This window comes from Oncorhynchus mykiss, chromosome 23, assembly GCF_057628025.1.
Source record: "Oncorhynchus mykiss isolate SJ-2025 chromosome 23, ASM5762802v1, whole genome shotgun sequence".
In the NCBI taxonomy this organism is placed as follows: Eukaryota; Metazoa; Chordata; class Actinopteri; order Salmoniformes; family Salmonidae; genus Oncorhynchus; species Oncorhynchus mykiss.
Window position 1 is genome coordinate 17,795,141 of NC_143044.1, and position 17,601 is coordinate 17,812,741.

The 17,601-nt window shown below is 42.2% G+C and overlaps 1 protein-coding gene across 9 annotated transcripts in view; it reads right to left on the reverse strand.

Annotated features, from left to right (window-relative positions):
• LOC110502513 (serine-rich coiled-coil domain-containing protein 2) overlaps positions 1-16,106 on the reverse strand; it is a 41,495-nt gene extending 25,389 nt beyond the window's left edge. Inside the window, exons 1-6 of one of the 9 annotated variants that reach the window (XM_090216980.1) lie at positions 15,536-15,794; positions 6,733-6,844; positions 6,040-6,229; positions 4,336-4,398; positions 4,136-4,243; positions 1,714-3,580 (exon numbers count right to left, since the gene is read on the reverse strand). In XM_090216980.1, the coding sequence (XP_090073106.1) occupies positions 3,572-3,580; positions 4,136-4,243; positions 4,336-4,398; positions 6,040-6,229; positions 6,733-6,833 (471 nt within the window). In that variant the 5' untranslated portion in view covers positions 6,834-6,844; positions 15,536-15,794 and the 3' untranslated portion in view covers positions 1,714-3,571. Of the gene's footprint in view, positions 1-1,713; positions 3,581-4,135; positions 4,244-4,335; positions 4,399-6,039; positions 6,230-6,732; positions 6,845-15,257 lie in introns of those variants that run through there. The other 8 variants (XM_090216979.1, XM_090216977.1, XM_036960215.2 and 5 more) reach the window with 8 other exon arrangements.
• Positions 16,107-17,601: the final 1,495 nt, after the last annotated feature.

Here is a 17,601-nt window from a genome sequence, read left to right on the forward strand (position 1 = left end):
GTCTACACTTCACTACTGCTGGAAGGAATACACAGCCATCTTTGATTGTGAGCTAGAATTAAATGTGTGCAACACAAGAGGTAAACAAACATTTTACATCAATAGAACCAATTTAGGGAGGTATAGATATCTTGCGCAGTCTGACAGAGAAGTGGCCTATATGAGTACTTTAATAGTAGCCTAAACATACAGCTAAAGTATTCATCACCAATATATTAATGAACTTCAGAGATAATAGGCTGGTTCATGCTGCAAACAACACGTTTTTATTAGCCTACCAGAATACAAAAAGAGGTTTGTGATAGGCCTTCAATTGAAAGGTTTAACTTGTTATATCATATGGTTCACAATAACAGGAACACATACTTTAAATCATCTAAATAAAAAGATGACTTTGTTTCATCTTTAAAGAGTATGCTAATTGTTTACTGAAACTTAAGGAAGCTCTCTGATTTTCAATAGCACCGATGACAACAACCTCCAAGCCATAACATACGACTGCTGAACAGTTAATGAAATGGCTACCCAGACTATTTTCACTGACAATTTGTCTCTATGCACAGTCACTGGACTCTACCCACACAATCACACATACTTACACTGTCACACCAACACACACACACACACACACACACACACACTTTTGGAATGCAAGAAGCAGTGCTTGAGAGGGAGAACCGTGAGTAATGGATGGATTTGACAGATGGGTGGCAAAGAAAATCCTTGCATTGCAGGGATCATCAACTTGCTGTGGCAGTTGTATAGCCTCATACAGCAGTAGCAATAATAATAATAATAATAATAAAACAATGAATAAACAATTATTACCTTACTATTTTGTGCAGGCTGACGCAGACTGATAAGGCTATTTCAAACATCTCAAGCTACCAGGAGTCAAAAGCCACCTACTGGGCAAAAAATGTCTGAGGTGTGCATGGATGATATGTACAATAATGTTGTGTGGAGTTGTTTTTATTAGCGGGAAATAGTTGAACATTGTCACAGTGTCACATTATGGAGCAGATACCTTCTGCCAAACCTGGACTGATATCGCAAAGAAGATTCTTCCTGTCCCTTTGGAGATTTAGATTGTAGATTACTGGTGTGGAGCTGTTTTTACGCACCAATAATCTGTGTTCTCTTTTGGTAATACCACCATTTTGCATGCCGTCTGTGACTGTAGATTACAGCCAAAAGCTGTTGTGTTTGTAATGCGTCTCTTATAGAACGTTTGATCATTCAGTTGCCTGAGTACTTCAGTCTCGTAGACAGTGCAGTCTTGTAAAGTAACAGTGCCTCCCATGTCCGCTGGGCAGATGACTATAGAGGTGACATTCTGGAGATTTAAGGGCTTGTTTCTCAGAGCGCGTAAAGTTATTCCTGAAATAGGGGATAGAGGCCTCCAACTTGGATATGTCTTTATGCATCACTCTGTAGTACATATCCACAGCTGGGTCAATAGGTCCATGTGGAATGAACATAGAGGACAGAGGGGTTGCAATCTCTAAAGAACCGTTTCAGATGTGCTTATGAATTAGTAGTCGACTCGAAACCTGTTGCAGTTGTGCTTCCTGATATTCAGGCTGATTTGCTTCTAGATGTTTTAATTTGTATATATTGTCTGTAAATAGTTCACAAAAGTGTATTGCACTGTACTGGCCACCAACTTGCTTTCTTTCATCAATCCCAAAAAATAAATGGCACAATAACATTTTCGGGAAATAGAATCCACACACGGGATTGGCTTCATCTCAATTTATTTTTCAATTTCAGGATTTTGAAATATACTGAACAAAAATATCAACTCAACATGCAATAATTTCTATGATTTTACTGAGTTACAGTTCATATAAGGAAATCACTCAATTTAAGATAAATAAATTAGGCCTTAATTTGTGGATTTCACATGACTGGGCAGAGACGCAGCCAATCAAAATTAGTTTTTCCCCACAAAAGGGTCCAGCTGTCCGGGTGACTGGTCTCAGACGACCCCGCAGGTGAAGAAGCCGAATGTGGAGGTCCTTGGCTGGCGTGGTTACACTTGGTCTGCGGACGTACTGCCAAATTCTCCAAAATGACGTTGGAAGCAGCTTATGACATGATTCTCAGGCAACAGCTCTGTAGGACATTCCTGCAGTCAGCTTGCCAATTTCACACTCCCTCAAAACTTGAGACATCTGTTGCATTGTTTTGTGTGACAAAACTGCACATTTTAGAGTGGCCTTTTATTATCCCCAGCACAAGGTGCACCTGTGTAATAATCATGCTGTTTAATCAGCCTCTTGATTAAACAGCACTTGACACCTGTCAAGTGGATGGATTATCTTGGCAAAGGAGAAATGCTCACTAACAGGGATGTAAACAAATTTGTGCACAAAATTTGAGAGAAAGAAGCTTTTTGTGCATGTGGAACATTTCTGGGATCTTTTAATTCAGCTCATGAAACATGGGACCAACACTTTACATGTTGCGTTTATATTTTTGTTCAGTATATATTAAATTCTCCTTTCACTTGTTTATATTATGGCTAGATTTACAATAATATTCCTTCATATAATTAAGTTTTCACATGTGCATTGTTCTGTCTTAATAATAATAATTATTATTATATTGTCATGCCTTGATCTGTTTCACCTGTCCCTATGATTGTCTCCACCCCCTACAGGTGTCGCTTATTTTCCCCAGTGTATTTATCCCTGTGTTTCCTGTCACTCTGTCAGTTCCTCTTGTATGTTTCCAAGTCAACCAGCGGTTTTCCCGTTCTCCTGCTTTTTGCATTCTCCTTTTTCTAGTCCTCCAAGTTTTGACCCTTGCCTGTTTCTGGACTCTGTACTCCCCTGCCTGACCATTCTGCCTGCCTTGACCACGAGCCTGTCTGCCACTCTGTACCTCCTAGACTCTGATCTGGTTTTGACCTTCCGCCTATCCACAACCATTCTCTTGCCTACTTCTTTTGGATTAATAAACATTGTAAGACTCTAACCATCTGCCTCCTGAGTCTGCATCTGGGTCTCGCCTTGTGTCATAATAAATATTTAATTTGTAGAGCGCATTTCCCATACTCAATGCACATGTGATGCTTGGTGGCGCTTGCTTCTGTGTGCAAATCATTTGACCGTTGCAGTTTGAGATTATTTATTCCCTTTCATTTATGAAAATAAACTGATTCTGGCCATTATCATTTAAGATTTATTTATGAAATTTTAGCTTCATTAAATATATTATTATTATATTATGGTGTTTCTACATTTTACAGCAGCCTATGTATTGCCTACCTGAAACATGCGTTAATACATTTGAAGTCCTTCAAAATAGAAATGACATATCCTAATGTTAGAAAGTAGAATATAAACTAGATATAGGCTAATGTGGGTGGGATAGGCTAAATAATTACAACCACATAGGCCTAATTAAAAGTGATAGTGAAAAAAGAAACAAAAAATGCTAGGAAAAGCATGCCCAGAGCTTGTGGCTGAGCAATACCAGAGCAAAATAGGTGCGGGAGAGAAGGCGTCACCATTTTCCAAATCTTCTCGAATTACGCTCTGCTCCTCCCTCCACACTCGCCCACTTAAATGATCTGGAATTAAAAAGCAGCCCTGCTTTAGGCTATCAAAGAACTGTCAATGAATAATAATATCAATGGGTGGAATCAGCGAATGAATGGCTGCAGCAACCATTACACTGACTGACACGCTGCATAAGAAATTAGGTCTAATTTGACAAAATAACTTTTTTTTTACTAAGTCATTCAAACGAGAAAACTATGTAATTTGAACGAGATACTAAGTTGTTCAAATGAGTCTACATTTGTAATGTATTTGTTTTGCCTTGGGCTTCAGGACTTCCATACATTTGGTATTACTGTACATGGGGAATTTGAATAACGTCAGTGGACAGTCTGTTTTTTTGCCTAACGAGACCACTAGCCCCTGAACACTAATGAATGTTACAACACTGATGGATCCAGGTAAAAGCTAACAGAACTGAGATTACCATTCTCACATATGTAGGTGTCTGACTATGGTATAAGTAAAACCACAACTCCCACATAACCCAATGTTGCACTAAGCAGCTGTCGTGCACTGGCAGAGAATGACTGCCGTCCTCTCGCTGACCCCTCCTGGAGACTCACCCCCTGTTGCTGTAGCTGCTGTTGCTGTAGTGTAAGCTGAGCGATTGTCCTCTCCTTATTCCTCAGCTCCTCCCTGAGCTTCCACACCTCCTTCATTAGCTCCTCCAACTGAAAAACGCACAGTGGTTAATTTCTAGTCTAACAATGCTACTTGTTTTGGCTCAATGTCCGAAATAGTGTTTTTCCAGGTGGGGTTTTACCTGTAGGGTCGTGCTGTTATCCTCTTCACCGCCCTCAACAACCTCTGGGCCACCGTCCTCCATCTACAAACACAGAAAAAACACATAACATAAGATTCAGTATTCTGAACTGTACTATGCTGGGCAGAAAGGAGAACTAGCTGTAGGTATATTGTATTTTATATGTTATTATAATGATACTACTAATTGCTACATAGTAGGGAGCGTCTTCGGTAGATTATTCTGTAGAATGGCTGATAAGTGCCTTGAAGCAGTTTGGTAGACATAAAAATAACTTTTCTCAAGCAGAGGGACATGTTCACTGTGTATCCCCAAAAACTGTAATGTTCTGCCTTTGGACGCTCTAGCTTGCATATAGTCAGCTAGGTACACCGATACAGCCTGTTGCTTGTAGCTCAGATAGATCAATTATGACTAAAGTAGAGATGCATTTTACAGCTGCTGCCCAGAGCACAACATCACAGCTCCAAAGAAACAATTAAAAAGAGAACAACTAATGGGCGGGCCAACAAACTGTTTGGTGCTCAAGGCCAAACTACCCTGTTAATTAAAGAAAACAAACAGACTTTGTCAATTAGATGACTATTACCAGCAGCAACAGCACTTCTTTTACAGTCAGAGGTCAAATATCAAATGAACATGAATCAAACATGGGTACAGATAACTCACATTTATCCCTTTGGTCCTTATTAAAGATGTACCTTTTTGGAGATAACGAACAGAATCACAGCTCTGACAAGCAAATACAATTACCATCACAGAAAGTGAACTGTGTGTCGATATGTGTTTGTCATGTCATGTCAGAGATAATCTTGGGGCACGGTTGACTTGTTTTGGAGGAATGTAATCTGTTGAGAGCTGTGAGGCCAAAGCCAATATCAACCTGCCTGACACTAAGGTAGATATTGGGGTCCTACAGGGCCAGACATGAGACGCTGTACAGTCCGAGGCTGGACACTACTGATTAGCTGTCTCACACGTCACATCACACACTGTGTGTGTGTGTGTGTGTCTGTTAAATGGAATGTGTCATCTGATACCGACAGATCTATTAAGTGATTAGGTACCACAGGTAACCCACAAGGGAGGAGCAGGGTCGTAGTAAGAGGTAAGAGGAGATGAGTGACACATAGAATAAAACCATGTGCCACAGTCACTCACTCGCAAGCCATGGACATGAGACATGTGACATTCTCAGTAAAAGCACAGTAAAGCCAGCAGCTATTTTCTATGATTACATCATATCAAACCAGTTCTCTTCTCCAGAAATCTCTCCATCTAAGGAGATGTAGGAGAGATTCAGTGTGTATCTCTGCTACATCCTCACAAGTAGGCATAGAGGGTCACTGTGGCAGCAATGCAGATTTCTACTGCCTTTCAACTTCAGAAGCCTTCTCCCACCTGGATGTGTGATAAACTAAAGCTACTGCTTGATACAACATCAGCAGCCTCCGTCTAGCGAAGTGTAAACTCAAACCTTGACATAATAGTTATTAGTTATACTTTAGTTATTTAGTTTAGTTATTCTACTAAAGTTACATTTTATTGGATGCTACATCTATTTAATTGTAAAAGGAGCTGACAAGAGTTACAAGATATGATTTCCACTTGCTTAGTCATAGCTCAACTCAACAGAGTGATTAGATTGGAATTACATTGAGTTCCCAAGGACTACATTCAAGCCTTTGAGGGAGTGTGTGTTACCTGTAATAAACTCTTGAGTGTAAGCAGCTGGTTTTTCACTGAGCTGCAGTCCTGGGCCATATGTTTGAGTGTGAGCTCGTCCAGCGCCCCCGTGTGTCCATTGTGTCTCCCTACGGGAGGAAAGGGCCGGGGGCCTACCCTGAACCCCACAGGGCCAGCATAACCATCATAATGCTGGAACACTGGATCCCTGGGAGTGGGATTGGGGGGGGGGGGGGGGAGAGAGGCAGACAGATATTTATATTTGCCACATTGACTAGGTGTAAATGGGCAAATTAAGTAATTTACAAAATGCACTGCTTTTTGTAAATCATTTCACCCTGGAGCTTCATATTCACGATTATCAAGTGGGTGGTTCGAGCCCTGAATGCTGATTGGCTGACAGCAGTGGTATATCAGACAATATACCGCAGGCATGACAAAACATTTATTTTTACTGCTCTAATTACATTGGTAACATGTTTATAATAGCAATAAAGCACCTCAGGGGTTAGAGGTATATGGCCAACATACCACAGCTAAGGACTGTATCCAAGCGTTGCATCATGCGTAAGAACAGCCCTTATCCATGGTATATTGGCCATATACAACACCCCCTCGTGCCTTATTGCTTAAATATAGCACACCTAGAATACTATGTTATGTTTGGTATTTTTACAATTTTCATGCTGTAGGATAGCTACTCATTCTCACCTGGTGTCATTGTGGAAGTGATCCGGTCCATTCCAGTGATGCTGCCTTCTCCTCCAGTGACCTTGTCGTCCCCCCCTCTCTGAGCGTTCAAAATGGGACATCCCGTTAGCGTCTTCACAGAGAGAAAGAGAGGTCACGGTCATCCAAGAGTTAGCTTAGAATCTAAGACGTTTGTGTGTGTGTGTGTGTGTGTGTGTGTGTGTGTGTGTGTGTGTGGGGGGGGGGGGGGGGGGGGGGGGGCAGTGGTCCTATATGTTGCATGTAAACAGACTCCTGTACACACACAAACAAATATTGCCTCATGAGCTTATCTTTATCCCTACATTGTTGGAAAATGAGAAACATTTCACTGTTAATCTACACCTGGGTTCGATACTGTGACCAAAACAGTTGCATTTGCGACCATTTGACTTGGCAGTGCAACACAAATTTTGATTTGATTTGGTCAAAAAATATATCTATATATTTATTTTTAGCTGGTCACGTTCCTTTTTTGTTCACAATTCGCTTTTTTTATCATAATCATTTATTCAAACACGCACGCAGCACACATACAGTCTATAGGTAATCTGTCGGGCAGAATAGCACACAGCTCTCAAACAGCTGGTAGTTGTGTGGAGAGAAACCCGACAGTGGTAGGAAACATTTTCAAAGTTATGATATCTACCAGTAAATGCTAAGGCAAGAATAGGTATGCAAACCAATTTAATTCAAAGTCTTGGTTGAATATTTGCAATGCACAATTCAGTCATCATGGAATAGCCTACCTTGAATATGAAATACAAATGTAATTTGTCACATTCCCTGAATTAAACAGGTGTAGGCTTTACTGTGAAATGCTTACTTATGAGCCCTTTCCCACCAATGCAGAGTTAAAAAGTAAGGAAAAGTTGCTAAAAGTGTTAAAGGAAATAGTAACCCCAAAAAATAACAATAACGAGACTATATACTGTACAAGGAGTACCAGTACTGAGTCAATGTGCACAGGCACAAGGTAGTTGAGGTAGTACAGTATGTACATGTACTGTAGGTAGTGATAAAAGTGACTAGGCAATCAGGATAGATAATAAACAGAGTAGCAGCAGCATTTGGGAAGAGTGTGAAAGTTTTTTAAATGTGTCTTTGTGTGAGTGTGCGTGTGCGTGTGTGGCATCAATATGCATGTGTGTGTGTTTTGTGTGTGAGCGTAGGTAGTGTGTGTGTGCGTGCATGTGTGTATATGTAGCCTAGTGGTTAAGAGCGTTGTGCCGGTAACTGAAAGGTTGTTCGTTTGAATCCCTGAGTCAAATTAACAAAAAATCTGTCAATGTGCCCTTAAGCAAGGCACTTAACCCTAATTGCTTCTATAAGTCGCTCTGGATAAGAGCGTCTGCTAAATGACGTAACTGTATGTTGGAATGTCAGTGTAGTATGTGTGGGTAGAGTCCAGCATAGAGTCATTGCAAATAAAAAGGGGATCAATGCAAATAGTCAGGGTAGCCATTTGAGTAACTGTTCAGCAGTCTTAAGGCTTGGGGGTAGATGCTGTTCAGGAGGCTTTTAGTCCCAGACTTGGCGCTCCGGTACAGCTTGATGGCGGAAGCAGGTGCTTTGATCCTTGAAAAGTCATTGAAGTTATGGTAGCAAATTTAGAAGTCTAATATAATTATTCTGTGATGTAATTTATGATAAAATTTTCTGAGATACGTAGGCGTTTTCATTTCCTGACATTTCAATTGAAGGGTTTTGCGCTTCATTCTGTAGCTAGAGGACTCCTGATATCTCCAGGAGTGATAAGTATCATTTCTTTGTCTTTATCTGTTGTGGTCTAGTACTGTCTTTTTGCTAGGTACTTACGGGCTTGTACCCAATACCTCTCAGAGTACTGACAATCCTGCTTGATCTGTCTATCTGAGACCTGGCTTACGAAACAGGATCCCGACTCCGTTGTGGAGCTGCATGGCTCCACAATTATTAGAATGGATCAAAACATCGACTCTGGTAAGATATGGTGGTGGGGTTTGTGCAATCATCAATGAGAACTATTGCAATCCTGCCCATACTACAACTAAGCACAAGGTCTGTAATAAAGACATTGAACTCCTTGGTCTTAACCTACGGCCACACTACCTGCCACGGGAAATAAATCAGATCCAATTTTTTATTGTTTACGTAGCCCACGCTGACACCCAAATAGCTGCCGACTTGATTCACGACCTTGTATCCCAGGCTGAGACAGTCACCTGAAGCAGTAAAGCTGATCCTGGGAGACTTTAACATGTGCAATCTATCTGAACACTTACCATCATATCAGCAATGTGTTACATGTCCTACCCGAAATAAAGCCTTTCTGAACCTCTGTTTTGCTAACATCCCAGGTGTGTATTTTTCCAAGGCACTACCCAATCTTGTGGGTTCGGATCATAACATGGTTCAGCTCATCCCAGTCTACAAAGCACGTCTGCAATGAGAAAAAGCTAAAAAGGTGGAGATTAAAAGATGGACTGAAGCCCTCCATGATTGTTTTGAGTCAACTCTGATGGACAGTGCCGATGACCCGGAAGAGGCAGCGGATACCGTCTCTGAGTACATCTGTTTCGGTGAGGATCTCATTATTCCCAAAAAGGAAGGCAATATCTCCCCCAATAATAAACTGTGGTTAACTCAGGAATTAAAAGAACTCCTCAACCAGAAAAAAACGTGTTTTAAATCAGGTGGCAGTAAAGAGGAAAGGAAAAATAACAGAGGCAACTTAAAAACATTTAAGGAGTGCAAAGCAGCGTACAAAGACCAATTAGAAAACCTTTTCAAGGACCGTAAGAAAGCCTGGCAAGGGCTACAAACCATCATAGGCTACAAACCAAAGAGACATTGGATGAGTGTCAAATGACCTTGCTTTTCCAAAGTATTTTAATAGTTTCTATTGTGGGTTGACTTTTTGCGATTTTACATCGCAGCAGAAAGTGGGCTTGGACAGTATAGACACCATACCAGCTGTTGATATACAGATCTCTGTGAATGACATCAAACAATACTTTCAACATGTCAACCGACGAAAATCATATGGTCCAGAGGACTTTGTCAACCACTTTGAAAAAAATCCGCTACTCATTCACTCAGCTTATTGACTCGGGTCTCACTCACACAGAACTACCCTACACCTTGACCTCTTTCTCTCCTCTCTCTCCAGATGACATCCTGTGACTACTGAGGTCTGCCTGCCCGACAACCTGCCCACTCAACCCCCATCCCCTCATCCCTTCTCCAGACCATCTCTGGAGACCTCACTTCCCTCAACTTATCCCTGACCACTGGCTGCATCCCCTCTGATGTCAAAATTGCCAGAGTTGCTCCCCTCGACTCATGTGATGTCAAACTATAGACCCGTGTCTCCTCATTCTTTTCTTTGTGCGTGCTGTCTCTGGTCAACTTTATCTAACTCAGAAAGATCTTCTTGACCCTAACCTAGACTGCTCTTCTGTGTCACGGAGGCTCTCCACACTGCCAAAGCTGACTATCTCTCCTCTGTTCTCATCCTCCTACATCTATCCACTGCCTTCAACACCATGAACCATCAGATCCTCCTCTCCACCCTCTCAGGGCTGGGCATCTTAGGCTCTGCACATTCTTGTATTGCATCCTACCTGGTGACGTGGAGAGGATCTGTGTTTGTACTACGTACTCTCACGACTGGTGTCCCCTCATGGCTTGGTTCTAGGCCCTTTTCTCTCTAGTCACCAAGTCACTTGTTCTCACATGTTCTCACATGGTCTCGCCTATCATTGCTATGTGGATGACACTGAACAATTCCCCGCTTGTGCCATCAAACACCTGCAACTTATCCAGAATGCTTCTGCCCGCCTGGTTTTCAACCTTCCCAATTTCTCTCATGTCACACCGCTCCTCCGAAAACACTCCACTGGCTTCCAGTCGAAGCTCGCAGCCACTACAAGACCATGCGGATTACCTACAGAACAGCAAGAGGAACTGCCCCTCACTAACTTCAGGCTGTGCTCAAATCCTACACCCCAATCTGAGCACTCCGCCACCTCAGGTCTTTTGGCCATCCCACCCCTACGGGAGGGCAGTTCCCGCTGAGCCCAGAACAAGCTCTTCTCTGTCCTGACACCCCAAACGTGGAACCAGCTTTAAATAATCCTCTTCCTCACCTTGACCACCCCCCCCCCCCCACAAAAAAATAAAAATAAAAAAATGTAAAAAAAATCTAACCAACACTTTACACCCCCCCAATGCTCACATTACTCTGACATTTTAGAATGTAAAAAATAAGGTGAAAATCAAAACTTAATACCATTTAGGATAGATTATAAAAAATGCATTCTTAAAGTGGTAATGCATACTTTTTTGCATACATATTGGGGGGAGTTTTTTTAAATCTATAGGCTATTACAACAATTACATATAAAATGTAGGTCCTTAAATTACAATTTCAGTGCTGCTTGAAAAGCCCTTGTCTGTATGAAACCTGTATAGATTATTTTCTCAGACCGCAAATTAAATCTAAAATCACCTGCTATTGAAATTATGCACCCATCATTTGCTTATTGGTCAGATTTTTTTAACATTTGGGCCAGTAGATTTCAGTTGGCATTGGCCCAGTGCGCCACAGGCAAATTTACCTGAATGTTGAATCTTGTATGGAATGCAGGCACATTATGGGACACAGGCCAGGTCATTATCAGTGTGTGTGTGTCTATGTACAGTTGAAGTCGGAAGTTAACCTACACTTAGGTTGGAGTCATTAAAACTTGTTTTTCAACCACTCCACAAATTTCTTGTTAACAAACTACAGTTTTGTCAAGTCGGTTAGGACATCTACTTTGTGCATGACACAAGCAATTGTTTACAGACAGATTATTTCACTTATTATTCACTGTATCACAATTCCAGTGGGTCAGAAGTTTACATACTTCTGTTCACTGTGCCTATAAACAGCTTGGAAAATTCCAGAAAATGATGTCACGGCTTTAGAAGCTTCTGAATGGCTAATTGACATCATTTGAGTCAATTGGGGGTGTACCTGTGGATGTATTTCAAGGCCTACCTTGAAACTCAGTGCCTCTTTGCTTGACATCATGAGAAAATCAAAAACAATCAGCCAAGACCTCAGAAAATAAATGTAGACTTCCACAAGTCTGGTTAATTCTTGGGAGCAATTTCCAAACGCCTGAAGGTACCACGTTCATCTGTCCAAACAATATTACACAAGTATAAACACCATGGGACCAACCAGCCGTCATACTGCTTAGGAAGGAGACACATTCTGTCTCCTAGAGATGAACTTACTTTGGTGCGAGAAGTGAAAATCATTCCCAGAACAACAGCAAAGGACCGTGTGAAGATGCTGGAGGAAACCGGTACAAAAGTGTCTATATCCACAGTAAAAACGAGTCCTATATCGACATAACCAGAAAGGGCCACTCAGCAAGGAAGAAGCCACTGCTCCAAAACCGCCATAAAAAAGCCAGACTATGGTTTGCAACTGCACATGGGGACAAAAATAATACTTTTTGTAGAAATATCCTCTGGTCTGATGAAACAAAAATAGAACTGTTTGGCCATAATGACCATAGTTATGTTGGGAGTAAAAAGGGGGAGGCTTGCAAGCCGAAGAACCCCATCCCAACCGTGAAGCACGGGGGGGGGGGGGGGGGGGGGGGCAGCATCATTCTGTGGGGGTGCTTTGCTGCAAGGAGGGACTGGTGCACTTCACAAAATAGATGGCATCATGAGGTAGGAAAAGTATGTGGATATATTGAAGAAGCATCTCAACACATCAGTCAGGAAGTTAATGCTTGGTCACCAGTGGGTCTTCCACATGGACAATGACCCCAAGCATACTTCCAAAGTTGTGGCAAAATGGAAGGAAGGACAACAAAGTCAAGGTACTGGAGAGGCCATCACAAAGTCCTGACCTCAATCCCATAGAAAAATTGTGGGCAGAACTGAAAAAGCATGTTTGAGCAAGGAGGCCTACTAACCTTACTCAGTTACACCAGCTCTTTCAGGAGGAATGGCCCAAAATTCACCCAACTTATTGTGGGAAGCTTGTGCAAGGCTACCCGAAACGTTAAACTACTGTATTTATAGGCAATGCTACCGAATACTAATTGAGTGTATGGGAATGTGATGGAAGAAATAAAAGCTGAAATAATAAATATATGATAAATATACATACACACACACACACACATTGCCTTCGAAAAGTTTTCAGACCCTTTGACTCTTCCACATTTTGTCACGTTAATGCCTTGTTCTAAAATGGATTAAAATGTTTTTTCCCTCTAAATCAACACACAACTGAAATATCACATTTACATAAGTATTCAGTACTTTTGTTGAAGCAGCTTTGACAGCATTGAGTCTTCTTGGGTATGACGCTACAAGCTTGGCACACCTGCATTTGGGGAGTTTCTTCAGGTAGGGTGGAGGGGATATGGTCCTTGACTAGTCTCTCAAAGCACTTCATGATGACGGAAGTGAGTGCTACGGGGCGATAATCATTTAGCTCAGTTACCTTCACTTTCTTGGGAACAGGAACAATGGTGGCACTCTTGACGCATGTGAGAACAGCAGACTGGGATAAGGAGTGATTGAATATGTCCGTAAACACACCAGCCAGCTGGTCTGCGCATGCTCTGAGGACGCGCCTTGCGAAGGTTAACACGTTTAAATGTTTTACTCACTTTGGCTGCAGTGAAGGAGAACCTGCAGATTTTGGTTTGGTTTTGGTTTTGTTGTCCTTAAAGCGAGCAAAGAAGTTGTTTAATTTCTCGGGGAGCAAGACATCGTGATCTGCGACGGGGCTGGTTTTCCTTTTGTAGTCCGTGATTGACTGTAGACCCTGCCACGTACCTCTCGTGTCTGAGCCGTTGAATTGCGGGGAGCAACAACTCCTGTTGTAGTTTCTTTCTATAGGCTGGGAGCAACAAAATGGAGTTGTGGTCAGACTTTCTGAAAGGAGGGCGGGGAGGGCTTTATATGCATCGCGGAAGTTAGAATAACAATGATCCAGGGTTTTGCCAGCCCGGGTCGCTCATTGGATATGCTGATAACATTTAGGGAGCCTTGTTTTCAGATTAGCCTTGTTAAAATCCCCAGTTACAATAAATGCAGCCTTAGGATATGTGGTTTCCAGTTTACATAGTGTCAAATGACGTTCTTGCAGGGCCATCGATGTGTCTGATTGGGGTGGGATATACACGACTGTGATTATGATCGGAGAGACATCTCTTGGTAGATAATGCGGTCGGCATTTGATTGTAAGGAATTCTAGGTCAGGTGAACAAAAGGACTTGAGTTCCTTTATGTAGTTATGATCACACCACGTCTCGTTAATCATAAGACATACACTCCCGCCCTTCTTCTTTCCAGAGAGATGTTTGTTTCTGTCGGCACGATGCGTGAAGACGCCAGGTGGCTGTACCGACTCTGATGACGTATCCTGAGCCATGTTTCCGTGAAACAAAGAACGTTACAATCTCTGATGTCTCTCTGGAAGGCAGCCCTTGCTCGGATTTCGTCTACCTTGTTGTCAAGAGACTGGACATTGGCGAGTAGTATGCTCGGGAGCGGTGCGCGATGTGCCCGTCTACGGAGCCTGACCAGAAGACCGCTCCGTCTGCCCCTTCTGTAGCGCCGTTGTTTTGGGTAGCCGCTTGGGATCCGATCCATTGTCCTGGGTGGTGGAAAGTCATATTCCTGGTCGTAACGTTGGTGAGTTGACGTTTCTCTTATATCCAACTGTATGTAATAAAACCTAATATTTCCTGGGGTAACAATGTAAGAAATAACACATAAAAAAACAAAATGTGCACAGTTTCCTAGGAACGCAAAGTGAGGCGGCCATCTCTGTCGGCGCCGGAAGAAAGTTGTAGAAACCTCAAGGAAATCTCAAGGATAATCAACAAATATCATAGCAAAGGAGCTGAATACTTACGTAAATAAGGTATTTTATTAAAGTTTTCATAATTTTCCCTAAATTACAAAAAACGTTTTCATGTTGTCATTACGTTTTATTGTTTGTAGATTGCTGAGGATTAGTATTTAGTTAATCCATTTTAGAATAAGGCTGTTACGTAACAATGTGGAAAAAGCCCAGGGTTTGAATATTTTCCAAAGGCACTGTATATATAAAAATTGGTGCAACCAAGTTATGCGCTGCTGCTGCCAACTGGAAAAGCACCAGTGGAAAAAGCTTGTGTAGAACCCTGAGAAGCATGTGACAACTTGATTTGTTTAGATTTTTAGAGGACATCTATTTGTTCCTACACACACACCTACCCACAAACAAGCACACACACTCAGAAAGTCAGAATACAATCACATAGCAAAATAAGGATTCTTTAAGCAGTTCTTCATCGCATAAAACATTCACACATTGCTCTATTGCTTGAAGTATGATTTGTACTGAATAAGACATCAAACCAAAGAAGACGGCAGTTCTAGACTCAAGCTAAGGCCGACAGTCAGTAGGACTCTCAGGGGAAAACATCAAGAGAGAAGTTTAACAAACTCGTACTCACCCACATAACACAGACAGACACGCAATTTCCCTTTCAAACAGAGCAAGAAAGGAAGGGACATAAATATTTGGCAACACTATTCAAACAAGCCATTAATGAACCGAGACAACATCAGAAAGACAGACTGCATAAAATTGATTGCCCGTCTTTAAATAACTGAATCTTACTGCAGTTGTACCATGATGTGGTGCAAAACAAAGGACAAAGAATACAGAAAGTCGACCACTTTCTTCAGCTGAGGACTCAAGAAATAATTTATCCAGCCTCTCTCCACATACCGCAACTGATGACGACCCTGTCCAAATAGTCAGCTCAGCTACATTCCAAGACTCTCTGCTACATCCATAAGCTCGTTCTCAACAGTACAAAACTGAAATCCAACTATAAGAAAGTGTGAGAAAACAGTGTGGGCTAAAGTGTCAGTCAGCTGTTTAAAGGGCTAGAGAAACTCCTCCACCCTGTTTTCTGAGAAATTCTCTAGGAGCTGGGGCCAGAGAGGGAGGGAGAGGCTGGGGTGGCTGTGTTCGTGGCCAGGCTGGGTGTCACCAGCATGGGGAGGGAGGGAAGAGACCACTGGGCCTCTCCTGTCATTGGAGCTAGAGCCTGCCTGCTGAAGAAAATAGCAGGGCCTCCCTTTCCCTTCTCCCTTCTTCCTTTCCCCTTCCTGCTTGGCTGCCACAGCCTGCGTGTCAATGGAAAGGAGGGTGGAAGGGGAGGAGAGTGAGCCTAAAACTATGCAACAGTAAATCTCCCTCCCTTCTTCCACTCTCTCTAGGCCTGCCCCAAACGGCTGAGCTTGGCTGGACCCTCTCTCTGCTCTCCTCTCCCTTAGCTACGACCCTTCGCTATGACATACAGGACTATAAATACAGGCTCTTCCCAAAAAGGATTCACATTCACATTCTTTCAGAGTGAGCATTCCAGTCACACTCACTCAACACACTCACTGTAGCACTCTGTAAACAGAAAAACAAGGCTGTGACTGTTTATATAGTCTGTCATTAGCTAGTTCTAATTAAAGGGCAGCTGCCCCAGTAATGTGCGTGTGTGTGTGTGTGTGTGTGTGTGTGTGTGTGTGTGTGTGTGTGTGTGTGTGTGTGTGTGTGTGTGTGTGTGTGTGTGTGTGTGTGTGTGTGTGTGTGTGTGTGTGTGTGTGTGTGTGTGTGTGTGTGTGTGTGAAGACTACATAAGCTCTGGGTTTGTCTGTGCGTTTTGGGGTCATGAAGGGACCCTTGTTAGCAATCCCTTGGCAAGACTGGTCAGTGGTCTGACACTGGGCAAAGTCTATTCAGAGCAGTAGAAAGAATTACATCACCCATGAATAGCATTGTCAGCACTGCATTCACAATACAGTTGAGAGACTTCTTTACCCACGATTCACGGTTGATGTCCGATAAATAGTAATAAAATGCATGCATGCCCATCCACACCCATAAATTGACACAAAGACAATTATGCTGTCTCTGAGAATAAAAGTATATTTGCCAAAATGATACATGGAATAACTTTATCTTGTTACCTAATCAGCACTTGTTATAGGGCTAGGGAATGTGTCATGATTAGATATGACATGGAAAGGAAACATGATTACAATTACACAGTGGAATGAAGAGCTACATTCAAAAGGTGACCGGATCTGATCACAGTGATTAGGCTTTCATTGTAATGATTAGGGCTCTCCTGAACCAATCATATTGTTAAAGAGCACCAAGTCTGGGGAAAGGTGAAGGTAGAGGTCAATCAACACTGTATGTGACTGCACCTGGAGCCACTATTGTCTGTCCTCTCACCATTGTGTAGAGAGCCTTCCTCGGGGAGGTTCACATCCAGCAGGAGGTCGTCATCCTCCAGGTCAGCTGGCTCCAGGTGGTCCAGGTTGTTCAGAATGTCCTGCATAGTGGAAGAGAGGGAGGGAGAGAGACAAATGTTGGTTTCAATAAAAATTCAAATTTTGATTCACTTTATGTTTACACATCCATCATCTAGGACAATAATCAAGCTAGTAATCCAACTGTTTGTCCTATCATTTCACCAGAGATTGTTACAAGAGATTCTAGAGGATTTCGGGGTATGTAAAAAAAACACCTCACAATGCCCCCATCTGAAAAGGCATGATTAGGACAGTTTTTGTCTGCTAAAGTGAACAAGTAGTGGCCAAATTTATACGCTCACACTTCTCGTTTTGAACCTCACAAACATCGGTTGACATTTAAAACAACAAGACGCAGAGTCGGAGACAACAAAAGATTAGCAGACACATTCATTTATCTAAAGGAACATCCCTCTTGAATGAGTATAATAAGGTGATGGCGAGCAGGTCAAATTATTACAGCTAAAATAGTTT